Below are 17,471 nucleotides of genomic sequence, written 5' to 3'. Positions count from 1 at the left end.
GTTAGGTAACGCTTTTAAAGAGATTATAGACAAAACCAATAGTCTTCGCATAACAAGATGTTGCAGATGTTTAAAGATTAGACTACTGTAGTAAAATACCGTCAGAAAAATTTGGAAATGTCAGAACGGTGATAGTGAATGAATGGAATAAAGGTTAAGTCGATGATAATTAACAAAATGAAGTGGTCTGTGATAACTGTATTCTCTTGCATGCCCCTAATTTTGAGGGAGGTCAGCGCTAGTCGAGTTCATGCTGTCAGTTTTCTGTAAGTATCATTTTTATTTACTGTATTCAGTCCATAATCCAAAATAATAAGTGGATAATTGTATTTATTTGTTCTACAATTAAACTTCTTATGGAGTCCTCAAATTAAGTTCAGTTGTTACTATTGGTATTAATATTCTAAAAATCTTAAATTAAAAAAAGTTTTAAGTTTTAAATGAATTTAAAAAAGAAATATAAAGTTACAATTGAGAACCCGGAAAAATTTAAGACAATTTTGATCAATTTGTATTTCAGCAATAACTCGACATATCAAGAAGTGGAATTTAGGCCGGAAACCAGTTTAATGATTGGGGACATTCTGCCAGAAAAGGGTGACAAATATTATGATAAAAATAGAGCACCTAAACTTTCTGGACAACCCACTATTGTATATTTTCACGTGACAGTGTTGTCACTGGATTCAATCAATGAAGAGAGTATGGTAATTTTTCTTCTTATCTTTACCTTGTTTTTTTTAATTCGTCACATTTACTTCCAATCTTCCTAAATTTTATATAAGAATTAGAAGGTGATGAGTGTTGCTTTATTAATTTTTAATATAACATTTTCAGAAATACAAGTCGTGTATGCATATACTAACTAATTAGTTAACCTATTATTAACACTTTTTTTTTTGTATACTCTTATATGTAATGAATATATTCAAAAACTTTTTCAGTTTAACTGATTGCTTAGGAATTTTCTTTTAGCGTTCTTTTTGACGTACAATGCAGATATTATATTACTTTTTGGCATTGAGGTTCCCCATTCCCTAGGGAATCCAATGGGATCTCTTGGGAATTGCAGAATAAAAAGTTTATGGATTAATTTTGATAGCTAATTTTTGCGAAATATAATTGGATTATTCTGTGACTTTGTAAAATATTTTAAAGTTATTTTAACATAGGTAGTCCGATATAATAATACTAATACTTTTCTAGACATACGTAGCAGATATATTTCTCGCTCAATCTTGGCGTGATCCCCGACTCCGTCTGCCTGAGAACATGCACGAGGAGTACCGGATCCTCGATGTGGACTGGCTCAATAAGATATGGAGACCCGATTGTTTTTTCAAGAATGCAAAGAAGGTCACCTTTCATGAAATGAGCATACCGAACCACTATCTCTGGCTATACCATGACAAGACGCTGTTGTATATGTCAAAGTTAGTAAAAAAAACATATTTTTGCTGCTTCAAACATTTTAATAGTGTTTATTTTCAATTTTGAAAAAATGCCCGCCTGTGGAAGTAGCTTGTGATGCTTCTGATGTTCAGGCGTCTATAAACTACAGCAACTGCTTACCTCGTTTGTCGACCTCGTCGTATTAAAAAATTGAGATTAATACCTGCTCGATGGACTACTATTAGTATCTTCTATAGTATAGACATATTTTACGATTTGTAGTGGAAGTTTGGTTTGGTCTTTTATATATTTAAAAAAGGACATAAATATACAATATTTCTATATAATATGATAACTCGTCTTAATAGCTATTATTGTTACAAGTTTTTGAGATTATTTTTAGTTTAGTAGCAATTATTTTGTAGACCATTGATACAAAACTTTTCCTTTTTAATATGCCTATAAAAATAACAAAATTACAAATATATTGACTAGAAATAAATAGTGGCCAAATCTCCTTAAAGACGAAAAAAAAAATCGAATTTAAAGAATTGAGAATAAGGGATATTTAGTTTGTAAGAATGCTGCGCAAAAATACTATTGAAGTCAGATGTGGATTTCGCAGTTGTATTTCAGAAGTTGAAAACATTTTTAATAAATTTAGTTACGATTCCGCTTGTAGGTAACATCCCACTGCTGAGCATAGGTCTCTATCTCCATGTAGGAGAAGGATTGGAGCTTAATCCACCACACTGCTCCACTGCGGGTTGGCGGAATGAATTTAGTTATTAATTGATAAACTATTGAAAATGGCAAAGTGGATACTTAATTTCAATATCTACGCCCCCAGCGTTGGGGATTAAAGCTAGTTTCATTATCAAGAAATAACAACAGTTATTAAAATAAATATTATTTTCAGATTGACATTGGTGTTATCTTGCGCGATGAAGTTCGAATCATATCCTCATGATACGCAGAGCTGTTCTATGATGATTGAAAGTCGTAAGTTTTGTTTGGATACTTCACTATTATACTTTAAAAGTTATACCAGTTTGTAAATATTTTATAGGAGTTTTATTTAGTTTATGATATCTTTTTGGATTTCCTAACATAAATCCATAATAAGAACATCATCATTTGGTAGTTTTAACTTGATTCAAAACAGACTTCGGTGAAAGCTAAAATCTATCAACAATTATATTATACTAATGTATCTATAATTGAAAACATAAATATAATAATAACCAGTACCTCAGTTACGTGGATAAATTTTCCCTAAACTAAATCAGTTTGACGGAAAACTGTTTTGATTTTGAATTTCTTAAAAACTATAGTTAATCAGAAAGTGAAATTGAAGAAAACTCAAAAAAGCTGCGTGAGTTCTTCGAATAATATTTCTATAATTAAATTATAATTTCTATAATGTGGCTACAATATCATCTATTGTTTTAATTCCAGTATCGCACACAGTTCACGACCTCGTCTTCATTTGGAATCTAACCGACCCGCTTGTTGTCAACCCGGAAATCGAACTGCCACAACTTGATATATCTAATAACTACACTTCGGATTGCACTATCGAGTATTCTACTGGTAATGAAAAATCAATTAAAGTATGTCAATTTAAAAGACTGTAACTTTTTAGAAATTAACACTGTCTGTGTAGTTATTTTGTAGTTTTTTTCTTCTTCTTTAAGTTAATACTTCTTGCACTGTTTGCCTCGCTATATAAAACAGTTTCTCATGACCATGGGTTGACTGGAAGAGATCTCTTGTAGAGTTAAATTTACCTTTTAATTATCTTAAGTTTCTGTGTGTATTTTTTAAGTGAAATGAAGTAAACATATATATATATATATAAATGTATACTTCATTATATTTTGGAATATAAGGAGAATACAATAGATTTGATATTATAACATATCAACATGATGAAAAGCCATCAAAAAGTTACTGTCTAACTACTGAATCACGAATTTGACATGTTTGTTTTACAACTGCTACAAAATTGCACATGGGCTATAATATATTTTGTCAAGATTAAACATTACAATAATCTATTATTTATATTAAAACTTTACTGCTGATTAAACACATAAAAAAGATACGTTTTAGAACCTTTACAAACGTTTATATACCCTTCTCTTCCCGTGGGTGTCGTAAGAGGCGACTAAGGGATAACACAGTTCCACTACTACCCTGGAACTAAAAAAGCCGACCGATGGCGGGATAGCCATTCAACTGCTAGCTTTGAAATATACAGGCCGAAGACGGGCAGCAGCGTCTTCGGTGCGTCAAAGCCAGCCCTGCGGTCACCAACCCGCCTGCCCAGCGTGGTAACTATGGGCAACATACATGAGTTCACGCCATTTTTGGCACGAACTTATGGTGGCCTATGTCCAGCAGTGGACTGCGATAGGCTGAAATGATGATGATGAATGATGATATATAGGTTGCTCTGATCGCTTATAGCGAGACTTTCACTAGTAGATAGCTGATGTGATAAGGAGTAGTTAATTTATTAAACTTATAACTGCGCTATCCTCTTCTATTCCATTCCGTCTTTCTCTCTCTCTCTCTCTCTTCTCATCATCTTTTTATATTCTGTTCTATTCTTTTCTGTTCTATTCTGTTCTGTACTATTCTCTTCTGTTCTATCCTGTTCTATCTGTTCTATTCTGTTTGACTCTGTTCTATTATGTTCGATTATGTTCTATTCTATTCGATTCTCAATTAGATTTTCTATTAAATTCTATTCGATTCGATTCGATTTTCTATTTGATTTTCTATTCGATCTTCGATTCAATTTTCTACTCGATCTTATTCGATTTTAAACTCGATTTTATGTTTGATTTTCTATTCGATTTACTTTTCGATTTTCTATTCGATTATACTCGATTCTATTCGATTCTACTCAATTCTACTTGATTCTTCTCGAATCTACTCAACTCTACTCGACTCTACTCAAATCTACTGTACTGTATTCTGTTCTATTCTATTCCGTTCTATTCCATTCTATTCTGTTCTATTTCGTTCTATTCTATTAATTAGTCCAGACAAATAAATAAAATTGGAGTGTTTTACTCTATGTACTACTATTGACTGTCTACCTGTTTGTTTCGGCTAAATTCTGAAACAGCTGGACCGATTTTGATGGGACTTTAACTGGTAGATAGCTGATATAATAAGGAGCATCTAACTTAAGCTACTTTTAGTTTAGAAGTTTATTTATTTTATAATTCTGAGAACATTTTTATTAAATTCTACGCGGATGAAGTCGCGGACACAGCTAGTTAATTAATATATCATTTTCAGGTAACTTCACCTGTCTTGCTGTTGTGTTTAACCTGCGCCGGCGGTTGGGCTACCACCTGTTCCACACATACATCCCCTCTGCCCTCATCGTCGTCATGTCCTGGATCTCATTTTGGATTAAACCTGAAGCTATACCTGCACGAGTCACCTTAGGCGTTACATCGCTTTTGACTTTAGGTGAGTTTTTAAATGCAAAAGACTGCGTCTATCCTTTGTTAAAATATACCTACAAACAAATTCTAAGCTTCAAAAGGTCTATCTTTATGTTTAAAAAAAAAACTCGCTTGAGAATGGTCAATATCTTACTAAAATATTATAAGATCATAATTGACATGCATAAAAGACAGCACCACTCATATCATCTTACATAAGGGTACATTTTTTTGTTTATCTAAAAAAACTTATCAAAAAAATTAAGAAAAGATAGAATTAATAATAATATCAGTAATATTTTTTAAATATACAATGATTTAAAATCTTAAAAAGGTCTGTCAAAAATTAGTAATTCGTTTTTCGATAAATAGCTAATTATGTAAAAAAAATGTTTAATGCACACTATTGTGGCGTTAGAACATTTCAGTAAATTCTCATTTTTTTTATATATAAACGTAGTCCCAACAAATTTTCCAATTGCAATATACTTAACGCCGTTCTCCTCAATTATTCACATAAGCATAAATGACAGACCAATTGTAATTATTTTCCAGCAACGCAAAACACTCAATCTCAACAGAGCCTGCCTCCGGTATCTTATGTAAAGGCAATAGACGTCTGGATGTCTTCATGCTCAGTTTTTGTGTTCCTGTCCCTCTTCGAGTTCGCAGTCGTCAACAACTACATGGGACCAGTTGCCACTAAAGCTATGAAGGGCTACTCCGATGAGGATCTAAGTAGAGAGTTGGATGCTTATAAGGTAAATATAAAAAATTAACGATATTCAACAAGCGATGGTTGTAGGATGTAATTATTTTCCGAAAACACACACAATCCATACATAAATAATTGAGCAATAATTTGATCTAATCTGAGTTAAACTCACAACTGCTCGTAACACCAAGTAGCTGTAAATATTGAATAACCTTTCATTATTAACCGACGAAAGTAACGGAGGAGGCACTCAAGTCGACGCGTATATATATATTTTTTTTTATATATGACCACGCATAACTTTTTACAGGCCTCCAAGTTTGTCCTATTTGAGTTTAAATAAAAACAAGATAGGATAATAGGGGTATATTTATTTGTCGCTCACAGATTTTAATGCTGAGTTGTGTATTAAAAAAAACCTGACTATGAATGAGCTTTAGACCTGTCAGTTTCTTGTGTGTAAACCTCTCAGTATCTGAATTCCTGCTAAAGCTCGTTCATTGCGAGGTTTTTAGAATACCTTATTTGGCTCTTGATCAGATAAAGTAATAACCTTTAAGTGTTTTTACTTTACTCAGAGTCATACATGCCTGCCCTTTGTTTCCTACCTTTTTGTTTCATTATTAGATTCTTCTAATTAACTTTTTCGCATTTGACCATATATACAAAGCCTGTTTTTATATAGTATTTATATTATAAAATAAGTCATAATTAAGAAAAGGATTATTTAACAGTTAATAGCTAAAGTGATGTAGGTAGCTATTTCAAAAGTTAGCTTTTAACAAAAATCTTTTTACCGCCGAAAAAAAAAAAACTCAAAAGCACAAAAATAATTACACCTTTTCATTTTTCCTTAATAACTAAGTTCTTAAATTAACGTTAGTATACCTAAGTAATTTTGAGTCGGCGCCAAACATTTAATAAACAAAGACCACTTAATTACTTTCAATTTATAAAAATAACCAAAACAAATGAACAATGCCTAAAAAATTCTCCAAAATTCCAAAAAATGCGCTCTCCGAACGGACACTCACGTGAGTGCCCGTTCGGGTTGCTGTCTCGTTGGCACTAACTTCGTGAACGCTCGACATTTTCCGACGAAGGGGCGTGTCGCGCCGCGCCGTCACCGCGCAACACGCTTTACCTAATTAATTAATTTGCTTGTTAAACATTACTTCAAGAACTTTGTTATTATGGTGAAATAATAATAATAAAAAAATGAGTGTGCTTTAAACCACACGACTGAAGTAAAACTTACGAAATATAACTCTCTTTCTATCTTCACTAACTTATATCTTCCTCTCAACTTCCGTTCGCATCGTCCTATTAAATACTTCAAAAAGGTTAATTATTGAAGTAAAATTTCTTTACGCACGCTTGAATTGAGGAGTAAGCTGGTGATTTCATGACGAGAGTGTTACGAAAAGTATGATCATGTGAGGCGAACGGAGCAAGAAAGAGAGATCACACACTTTCTTTTTCTCTTTCTCTCATACCCAGTTACGTTTCGTATATCTAAGACACAGTGCAGACCTAGCTAAAGAAGTTTCACGTCAGTCGAGTGGTCTAAAGCACACTCGTCTTTTTATTGCTTTTTAGGTTTTTCGGCAATTACATTTTTTTGTTTAAAAGTTATTGCAACGAAGTTCCTTACGGCAGGCTTGACATTTGGCTGGGCGACCGAACTGAAAAAAATGTGATGCTAAAACCTTAAGAAAAATATGTATATAACGGAAGTGACGTAATATCAGTCACACGACTGTATAATATGACGTTTATAAAACTAAAATATTACTAGTAAACTTTTTTAAAATTATTTATGTAATTTTATACTGTCGACAAAAATAAATAAAGACACGTGTTTTTTTATTTCACTTAATACTTTGAATTATTATTATTATTATTATTATTATATTGTTTGATTTATTTTATTTTACGGTATTTGTTATTTTCTAAAATACTAAATTTCCTAAATACTTTTATGTACTTAATTAAAAACCAACCAACAAAATTAAAAAAAAATCAAGAACTAGAAAATATATATAAAATTCAACATTTTTTTTTTCAAATTGAGTTGCTTCTATACTGTTCGAAGGAACTTCGTTCCTACCTGGTGTCCCATGACACCACATAATTTTTTCTTTTTATATATGATTTCAGTACTGTACAGTTAAGGTCCTAGAAGATATGACAAACACATAAAATACACGTGATTCTGGCTGTAAAACCGGATCAAAGCTCTGTTTCACCGTGTTTAAGTGACTGAAAGCCTATCAGTAACTCAGTATCGTAGACTCAATAAAATAAAATATCTGTCAGACAAAATTAAGTTTGATGGTGTATGGATGAACTTCTAGTTCTATCTAGCTTTTATATGTTTAATATCGTTTTATAGCAGACAATCATCTCTAATTTTATGAGTAATCGGCGTTTCCTTTAAGGTCCACTGAACAATAACTTTACAGCATTTTACGTCAGCGGTAGGTTTTTTGCGACAAATTTCTACAATTTCTATCAGTCAGTCGTTAATTTGTGACGTCGCTGACAATTAGTCCGTCGGTACGAACGATGTCTCATCCAAAGTAAACGCACTTTACACTTATTTAAGATTCTCGGAATAGAATTAGGAAGTTATGAACTTTCCTCAATGTTGACAGAATTGTCAATTCCATACATAATCAGATTAAATTTAAATAGTTACAAATACTTACCATAATACATATATACATACGATACGTTCCTTTGACGATCTCTTATCAGAGTGGTCACAGCACTGGCTTATAGCTTTTGCGCTAGTGGTTTCGGATTCAATCCCAGCAGATAACGTACATTATTATTAGCCTGGGCGTTTGTGCTTATGTATTGTGTAATCCTAGTGAAGGCCGTTGAGTGTGAGGCGTTTATATTTTATTTAGTTTTTTTTTTTTACTTAGTGTATAAATCACGTGTAGAGCATGCTTAAGTCAGATTATATAAAAACAAAATTCTGTAACCCAAAATACTTGTAACTATTGACTTCAAATTTTCAAATAAAAGAATTGAGTCGAAAATGAGATCAAGATTGTCTTAAGTTGCAATTAATGAATAACTGATTCTTTTCTTCAATGAAATATAATGTTAATAATCGTTAATGTGGCTTATTTAATTTTTGCAGCACATATTTCCGAATTCTGTCGACCCACGGGCGAGTACGTCTGCCTCGCTCCCTCAATACGACACCTTCTGCAACGGGAGAGAGACAGCAATATATATAGACCGTTTCTCGCGTTTCTTCTTTCCATTCTCTTTCTTCATACTTAACGTTGTGTATTGGTCTACGTTTTTGTAAATATAACTTAAGCAGTATGTTTATATCTATATCATCTTAGTAATATTATAATTCTTTTATGATACATGCTTTAATTATATTGTCTAGTCATGTTGGAAGGCAATGGCTTAGCTTTTGGTGTATAGCTTCCTTTGTGTGTTCTAATTAATCAGCTAAAATATACGTCAAATTGAGTGTTTCAAAACTTTTCGAAAAAAGAAAAAAAAAAGAAAGAGCAGTTGTCCGTGAAACGTTTTCTTATTCTTCTTTATTTACTCACGAAATAAGAGATTTTTTTTTAATGAATTGGTTTCTCTTTTTATTGACCGTTGGTTACAAATTCTTCAACACTCACGCTGTATATTAAAACAACAAAAAAGTCCGTCGAATGTTTTTCAAACCATTGTCTTATTAATTGCAACTTTTTTGGTTATTAAATTATTTGTATGTAAAATAGCATTCATATATTACTTATGCGTCTGTATATCACAATTATAGGTGATGTGCTGGAAAATTTAGAATACACTCATCATATTATTGATCAGTATATAATATATAATTATGCCTTATATGCCTTTTTAATTACAATGTACTACAAAAACACGGTGTTTATTATACATATATAATTACTAATCAAAGTAATTTTTATTAAATCATATATTAAGTACTATCATATATCATATAGTAAGTAGTATAGTAGTATAGTATATGTATTAGATTAAAGAGTATATAGATTTAACTAAAGTATGATATTACGTAGAGGGTATATAAACTTAGGTCGCTTAATATTTTTATTATTGTGATGCTATATAAAGGCACCATTTATGTCATGTATTTGTATGTACATTATTATTAATTGTATTAAGAACTTTGCGGCGAGATATGGTTATTTAATTTAATGATTTAAGGATTTTTTTGTTGTAACAATGGGGGCAAACGAGCAGACGAAGCCATCTGATGTTAAACAGCTACCATTGCCCATGGACATCTGCAACATAAGAGGAGTTGCAGGAAAATATGTCTAACACTCGAAGCTTAAAAATCCCCAGATTATAGAGGTTAGAAAAAACCTCAGGAGGAAGGTCATTCTACAGTTTGCATGTATGCGGAAAGATAGCACGCAGCTCGCACATTGGTTGTTAACCATATATCCAAGTAGATGAAACTTAACCCTTTGGCGAAGTTGGCGATGGTAAAAGCGAAACGGTGGTACCACATCAAACAGTTAAAATTAGATATTTACTTTACACTAATCTCACACAGTGAAATAAGGCACATCAGGAAATATCTTGCAAAAAATTTTGGAGCACCCCGATTATGGAAGATCCCCCCCACAACCTTAAGAAGATTACAGCTAAATAGTACTGCTTGAGAGCAGTGTTGTGTTCCTGTGGTGAGTAAGGTGACCAGAGCTCCTGGGGAGCGTCGGGGATGGGATCCGCAACGCGATGGTAACAGGTTGCTCGTCCTACTGTTGCAGGCGTCCATAAGCTACGGTATCCATCTACCATCAGGCGGACCGTATAACGTTTGTAATATTTAAAAAAATCCGTTTTGCGTATAAATCATAGTGTTTCTAAACATAAAAGTTTAAAAACTTATATTAAATTACTGTATAAAATTTTGTCGACCGCATTAATATCGGTAGTGTAATAATAATGCTACAATAGCTACTAAACATTTATAAGTGATATGAAAATAAAATGAAACTACATTAATATAAATAGAAAACGTAAGGTCTTGTGAATTTTGAGCATAAATAAATAAATATATTTAAGCATGATACGTAATATGAAAAATGATAAACGTAAAATACAGTTTATAAGTAGATATTAAATGATTTTGGTTGTTTGTATTGCTAAGTTTATAAAATGTCTTATGATTAGGAAAATGAAAATTAAAAAAAAAACAAAACGAATATGTACTTATATATTTTTCAATTTCTTTCCTGAATTTCCTATTATGTCCCATGTTCAAAAAATTTGCCAAATAAACCCAGTCACTTAGACGGTTCTTTCATTGAAATGTGCTGTGTGGCTACGGCACGAAAGAAGAATATAGCCACTCCCTCTCTTCCCGTGGGTGTCGTAAGAGGCGACTAAGGGATAACAAGGTTCCACAACCATCATGGAACTTAAGAAGCCGACCGATGGCGGGATAACCATCCAACTGCTGGCTTTGAAATACACAGGCCGAAGACGGGCAGCAGCGTCTTCGGTGCGACAAAGCCAGCCCTGCGGTCACCAACCCGCCTGCCCAGCGTGGTGACTATGGGCAACACACATGAGTTCACGTTATTTTTGGCGTAAACTTGTGGAGGCCTATGTCCAGCAGTGGATTGTATAGGCTGTAATGATGATTCATTGAAATCGTATATATTTTTAATAATAACAATAATAACACATCATAATGTTATTATTACTATAATAAAACTATAGATTTTATATAACAAATTCGAGATCACATTCCCTGTACACATTATTACTAATTGTACTCTCTCTGTTAGTATAATTTTTATATCCATATCCTTCTTTATTGTAATTAAGAAAAAAGAAAAAAAGGACGTGTTTTAAAAGTGATCAATGATGTTCATTTACACTACGGGAGTTATAAGTACGTTGCAAATTAAAGGGTAGTAGGGAGGGGGAGTTAAGGGCGGGCAAGATGTTTGCTTCCGCTCTCACTTACCCTACGAGTTATAGGAGTAATTGTAACTAAAGCTGGTACGTCAAGTTTCTGTAATTCTAATAAACTCGGCGACCCTCGGATCCAAAAACCATATCTATATCATTAATCAATTACTATAATAATTCAAGAACATTTTGAAATTAATAAAATTTTCGTATATTTCTTTTTTGCGACTTCATACGCGTGGAATTAAACAAAAAAGTTATTGTTTAATTCGTAGAGTTATAAATAGAATTCTAAAATAAAAGTGGGTTAAGTTACTCATTATTATATCAGCTGTCTACCAGTGAAAGACCCATCAAAATCTGTCCAGCCATTTCGGAGATTAGCCGGAACAAACACAGACATACAAACAAAAATTATAAAAAATGTTATTTTGGTATACATTTGTATCGTGTATACATCCATTTGCATTGAGTAAAAGCATTTATTTTAATATTGCAAACAAACACTGCAATTCAATTTATTTGTATAGATTAAATAATATAATAGAACAGAATAGAACGAAATAGATCAGAATAGAATGGAATAGAGCGGTTCATTACAGCCTATACAGTCCACTGCTGGACATAGGCCTCCACAAGTTTACGCCAAAAATAACGTGAACTCACGTGTTTTGCCCATAGTCACCACGCTGGGCAGGCGGGTTGGTGACCGATTAAATAGAAGAACAGATTATAGCTACATTTAATAAAAAAAAGTATTTATAAATCAGCCATTACCTAAAACTCAAGCATATTATTCAGGCACTATGGCCTATATTAGGAACAGACGACCGTATGTGTATGTTAAACATATGCAGTTTTTTGTATAATTAGTTGAATATAAATGCTGGATTGATCTTAATGTCAACTTAATGCATAACCTTTATAGGCCGAGTTGCACGAAAAGAAATTAAAATTAAAGTCATTACTTTAATTTTATCATTATTAAACTAATTTAATCGCAAGAATTGTATGAAATTCTTGTGATTAAATTAGTTTAATCTCTACTTAAATTTTAATTTTGTTTCGTCCAACTCGGAGTTAGTTTCACTAACGTCCACGTATTTTATGCCTGTCATAACTTAAAAAAAAATAAGAGGTGCAAATACAGTATTCCTTATGAATACGTTATTTAGATATTTCTAATTCTATCTATAAATAGTACATTTCGTATAGGAACAGACGACATTAAAAATTCCTCAACCATATAAAACTGCATTTAATATTAAACACAAGCAGTAGGTGATCATCGAGTCACATCGTCTGGTATTAGCATAGACAACTGGACGGTACAATCGTGTAGGTACATCGAAATTAGGCATCAATTCGAATGCATAATTATTTGAAGTCTAGACTTTGATTTTAGGTGTTAAGGGGGAGATCGTTTTTCAATATCTGAATTCAATTTTTGTACTTTTTTTAAGTTAAAATAATGTTGTTTTCTTTAATGTATTTTTAAATATGCATTAAAACATTAAATAAATGAATATAATGGGTTGTGTAATAAATAAATAAAATTTAAAAAAGGAATTGTTAATATTTCTTAGTAGAATGTATACTCGTATTTTAAAATGGTAGCTTTAATTAACTAAACTTATTTATAATGAAATGAAATGAAAGAAATGGAAGACATTTATTTGAGACACATACACTGCTTACAGACACATAACACACAATGACAATATGACAAAAAATAATAAAAAAATATATAAAAATATAAATAAATAAAAAATATTTAAGACTAGTTATAACACTGACCATGTGAAATGACGAGACAGTAGTACTTCAAAACTTGAACATAGGAGTATTTAATATCGATTTTGAAAACCTCTTCAAAATTAAAATATTACATCTGGGCTTCTCTTGACGACGCGTTAGCGCAACGGTCACAGCACTGGTTTCTGATTTGTGGCTGTTGCGCTGGCCTTTGCGGGTTCAATCCCCGCACATGGCAAACATTTGTATTGGATACAGCTATTTGCCGTGGTCTAGGCGTTTGTGCTTGTATATTGTGTGTTTCCGGACCCCCGACACAGGAGATAATCCTACTGGGGGGCGTTGAATGTGAAGCATTTATTATTATTACTACTCTCTATATGAAATTGATATGTGAAATAACAAGTATTCTAGTAACAATTTCTTAATTACTAACAGCTTCGTTGGACTTTCATCATTTCTTAATTAAATTAATGTATCAATAATTATAATTTTTTGCCAAAACTTAGAAAGAGTTGTAGCTTGGCATAGATACAGATAACATATTATTAGGACTTAGGAACATGGGCGTAGCCAAAGGAAGAAGTGGGTAAGTATGGGCAAAATTTACTCAAATGCCTGCTACCTACAACTACAATAAGGACTTGACACAACGTGATAATGAGAACTAAGACGAGTTTTTTTACATAGACAATCCAAAATTTTAAATAGATAACTTATTCTTACATAAAATATATAATAATAACTAAAAACCAAAATAGGATAAAAAAATATAAATTTAATATAATGTATTTTTTATTAATACCATAAAAAGAGCTCTTGCCACCATCGACGTTCCTGCTCTTATCGAGCCAACTGGAATTAGTCGCAATGATGGCAAGAGACCTGATGGATTGACGTTGGTTCCCTGGGAAAGGGGACGGGCGCTTTCGTGGGACGCAACCTGCGTTGACACACTTGCTCCGTCTCATGTCAGGGAAACAGCCTTAAAAGCGGGAGCTGCAGCGGAAAAAGCTGAAACGACTTAACGGCACAAATATTCGTCACTAATTCCAAATTACATCTTTGTGCCGTTTGCAGTTGAAACACTTGGACCTTGGAGTAGCAGTTCTAAAAAATTTTTAAATGAGATAACACCTCGCCTTATTGCCTCCGCTGGTGACAAGAGGGCTGGTGCATTTTTTGCCCAGAGAATCGGCATAGCGATTCAACGGGGAAATGCTGCCAGCATTCTTGGCACAATTCCACGCGGACATGATTTATACCAAAACTATCTGTAAATATTTAGTTCTTAAGTTGTAAATTGTAAATATGTATAATATTTTGTATAAATAAAGTTTTTATGTAATTCCCAAACTTTATCTGATATATAATGTATTATATTTAAACGTGTTATTATTTACCATTAATTATTTTTAATCACGTTTTAAATAATTTTGTTCAAGTTCAGCAAATGGGAGGATTTTTACTTTAGAAATAAGATTGGATTGTAATAAAATTATTTACAAAATTTACAATATACACATGCATACGTACAATTAACAACTTAAGAACTAAATATTTGCAGATAGTTGCGGCATTAATCATGTACGCATGGAATAGTTCCAAGAATGCTGCAACATTTCCCCGTTGAATCCCTATGCCGATTCTCTGGACAAAAAATGCACTAGCCCTCTTGTCACCAATGGAGAAGGTGTTAAATCTTTTAAAAATACATTAGTGAAAAGTCTTTTGTGCAATCTGAAAGGTAAAAAGTGAAATAATCTAAAGGTAAAGTTACAGCTTTTTAAAAGAATTAATTTCTTAAAAGACGAAAATCTACAACACATCTATCATTTACATACATCGGAATCGGTGGTAGCATCACTTTTCCTATAATTGATTTATTAAAAACAAATATAGTTTTAATTTAGAAAATGACGTATTGTTTTCTAATGTTTACACGAATTTTACTCATTATAATGAAATAACTTTTTCGGATTTTATCGCGGTTTATTACGTTATTTTTGGCTCGAACTTGTGGAGGCCTATGTCCAGACTGCGATAGGCTGATGTGATGACAATGATGATGTGATGATGATGATTAAGTTTTTTAAATGCTCCCCCGTTGTTGTAAAAAATCCAATACGTCCAGCATTTAAAAAACTTAATAAACCGCGATAAAATCCAAAAAAGTCGTTTCACCACAATTTTAAAATGACGATTGGAATGTCTTTTAGATTTAATAATGCATTGTGCAATAAAGTGTCAATAACTTCCTAGCTACACATACAATTAATGATATGAAACTGCTAGACAATCAGTCTGGATATTTAAACAGTTTAGCACTTAGCCTTAATCCGAGCCGGCCGGTGAATACAAAGTGGAAAGCCGAAAATCGACACAATTGTTTTTATTTGCATACAGCCAGACGTCTAGACGTTACGTGTACAGACTTACATACAATAACCATTGTACATGCAAAGCGGATGCAGTTTTAATTTTTGGAAATTTCTAAGTTATGTACCTAGTACCAAGAACTCGTTCGTAGTCTATTCGCATTAAACTTCTAAAGAAAGGTTATTTTGATAACCAAATAAAAATACAGTTGCAGCTCAAAGAAACCAAAAGATTACCTAATAATCATCAAACATAACCTTCATCAAAACATAACTATGTTCGATATTAATTCATTTTATAAAAAAAAAATACACAAATTAAATAAATATTCGATCCAAAATTGATGAATCCTTATTTAATTTCGACTTATATGTCCCAAATAAATATGTTTAAGTTATTTTTTTATTTATTTTACAATATGATTATTAAGTTATTAAATAAACTATAAAAAAATATGATGTATACGTGCAGAGGACGCCATGACAGAATATAACTTGCATCTAATATAACTAAATGCAAACAAAACATAACAATTAGAAAACTCAATAGTTTTGAGGTTTGGTTTGATGTTACAACCAGTTGTGATGTCCAACTGGAATATACGAATAATTTTAATTACATACGATGTAACAATAAAATTTTAATGACATCGTATATAACTGAAATTATTCATATGTGTTACAGTTGTCTAATGTTCTAATACTTGACAAGTCACCTTTTTTAAACTGAATTGCGAAAATAGCGATATTTGCTCTGTCCACACTGTGCCTCTATGGTTTGGTGGATATACGAACCTTACATGATTTTTTCTAACATACAAAAGATTTTTCGCAGAATTATATGAAATACGTAAGTTGATAAACTAAATTAAATTTTTAAAAGCTTAACGATAAAAGTCCTGATTGAAACTTGCGACCATTAGTGTCGAGTAATATGTTTTTACCACTGAACCGTCTCATTATTATAAGAGATACGCAATTTAATAATAGACTAGTGTATAACCGTGTTTATACAAACTATAGGCATTGTAAATATGGTATTTTATGACATTTACTGCGTCATAAATTCGCAATAGGGGGAATAAACCCTTAAAACTTTAACTGCTATACTTTATTTTTAGACCGGTTTGTTGTTACACCTATAATATACATTAATTAATGTTTCTTCGTCTTTATGTTTGCACCGAAAAGTAAAATACTTTATACAATATGGTTTAAATGATAAAATATGAAGACTCATCTTGTAACTTTCCACTGCTGGCCACAGATCTCTTTCTCCGTGTATTAGAAGGGTCGGAGCTTAATGCACCACGCTGCTTCACTGTGAGTTGGCGGATAAATAAGTAGTTAATTAATAAAGTACTATGTAAGAAGACCACAGTAAAATAATAAAAATTTTAAGTGGTATTGTATTCCTATTGTAAGGTAGTCAGCGCTTCTAGGGATGCTCTGTATTGGCATCAGCTGTATCAATATTGTTCAGTAATATGCTTGCGATGTTCCTGGTTTTGAAGGCGTCCTTATTCTATAGTAACCGTTTACTATCTTCGCTTGGGTACCTTTCTAGTGTTATCTATAGGAAAAGATTAAGTATTATTTCTTGTCATTAGGAAAAGCCTTTGTCCAGTTTTATTAAAATTACCTACCCACAAACATGTGCCGACCGATAAATTTCGTAACTTTACTAAGTAGGTAAGATAATCGCTTTCCGTGTGAAAACAATAATATATAATAATATAATGTGTAATATAATAATATAATGTGTGTATTTATAAATATAATACCGATCCATATTTAGTTATCAATATGTAATTAAATTAAACA

The 17,471-nt window shown here is 32.1% G+C and overlaps 1 protein-coding gene across 1 annotated transcript; it reads left to right on the top strand.

The window, feature by feature from the left end:
* Positions 1 to 177: 177 nt before the first annotated feature.
* LOC123666442 (glycine receptor subunit alpha-4) lies at positions 178 to 9,450 on the top strand. Its single transcript, XM_045600534.1, has 8 exons — positions 178 to 266; positions 521 to 707; positions 1,207 to 1,433; positions 2,312 to 2,394; positions 2,851 to 2,985; positions 4,708 to 4,884; positions 5,415 to 5,620; positions 8,729 to 9,450. The coding sequence occupies exons 1-8, from the start codon at positions 178 to 180 to the stop codon at positions 8,900 to 8,902; spliced, it is 1,278 nt and encodes a 425-aa protein (XP_045456490.1). The 3' UTR covers positions 8,903 to 9,450.
* Positions 9,451 to 17,471: the final 8,021 nt, after the last annotated feature.

The sequence above is a fragment of the Melitaea cinxia genome, chromosome 26 (genome assembly GCF_905220565.1).
Source record: "Melitaea cinxia chromosome 26, ilMelCinx1.1, whole genome shotgun sequence".
Lineage (NCBI taxonomy): Eukaryota > Metazoa > Arthropoda > Insecta > Lepidoptera > Nymphalidae > Melitaea > Melitaea cinxia.
The sequence above is the reverse complement of the archived record's forward strand: the minus strand, read 5'-3'. Positions and strand labels throughout refer to the sequence as shown.

Bases quoted from the DNA above. Each gene is read 5' to 3' on its own strand.
- LOC123666442 (XM_045600534.1), top strand. From the start codon at position 178: ATGAAGTGGTCTGTGATAACTGTATTCTCTTGCATGCCCCTAATTTTG. The intron at 4,885-5,414 runs GTGAGTTTTTAA...ATTATTTTCCAG, and splicing joins TACATCGCTTTTGACTTTAG to CAACGCAAAACACTCAATCT. The intron at 5,621-8,728 runs GTAAATATAAAA...TAATTTTTGCAG, and splicing joins GAGAGTTGGATGCTTATAAG to CACATATTTCCGAATTCTGT.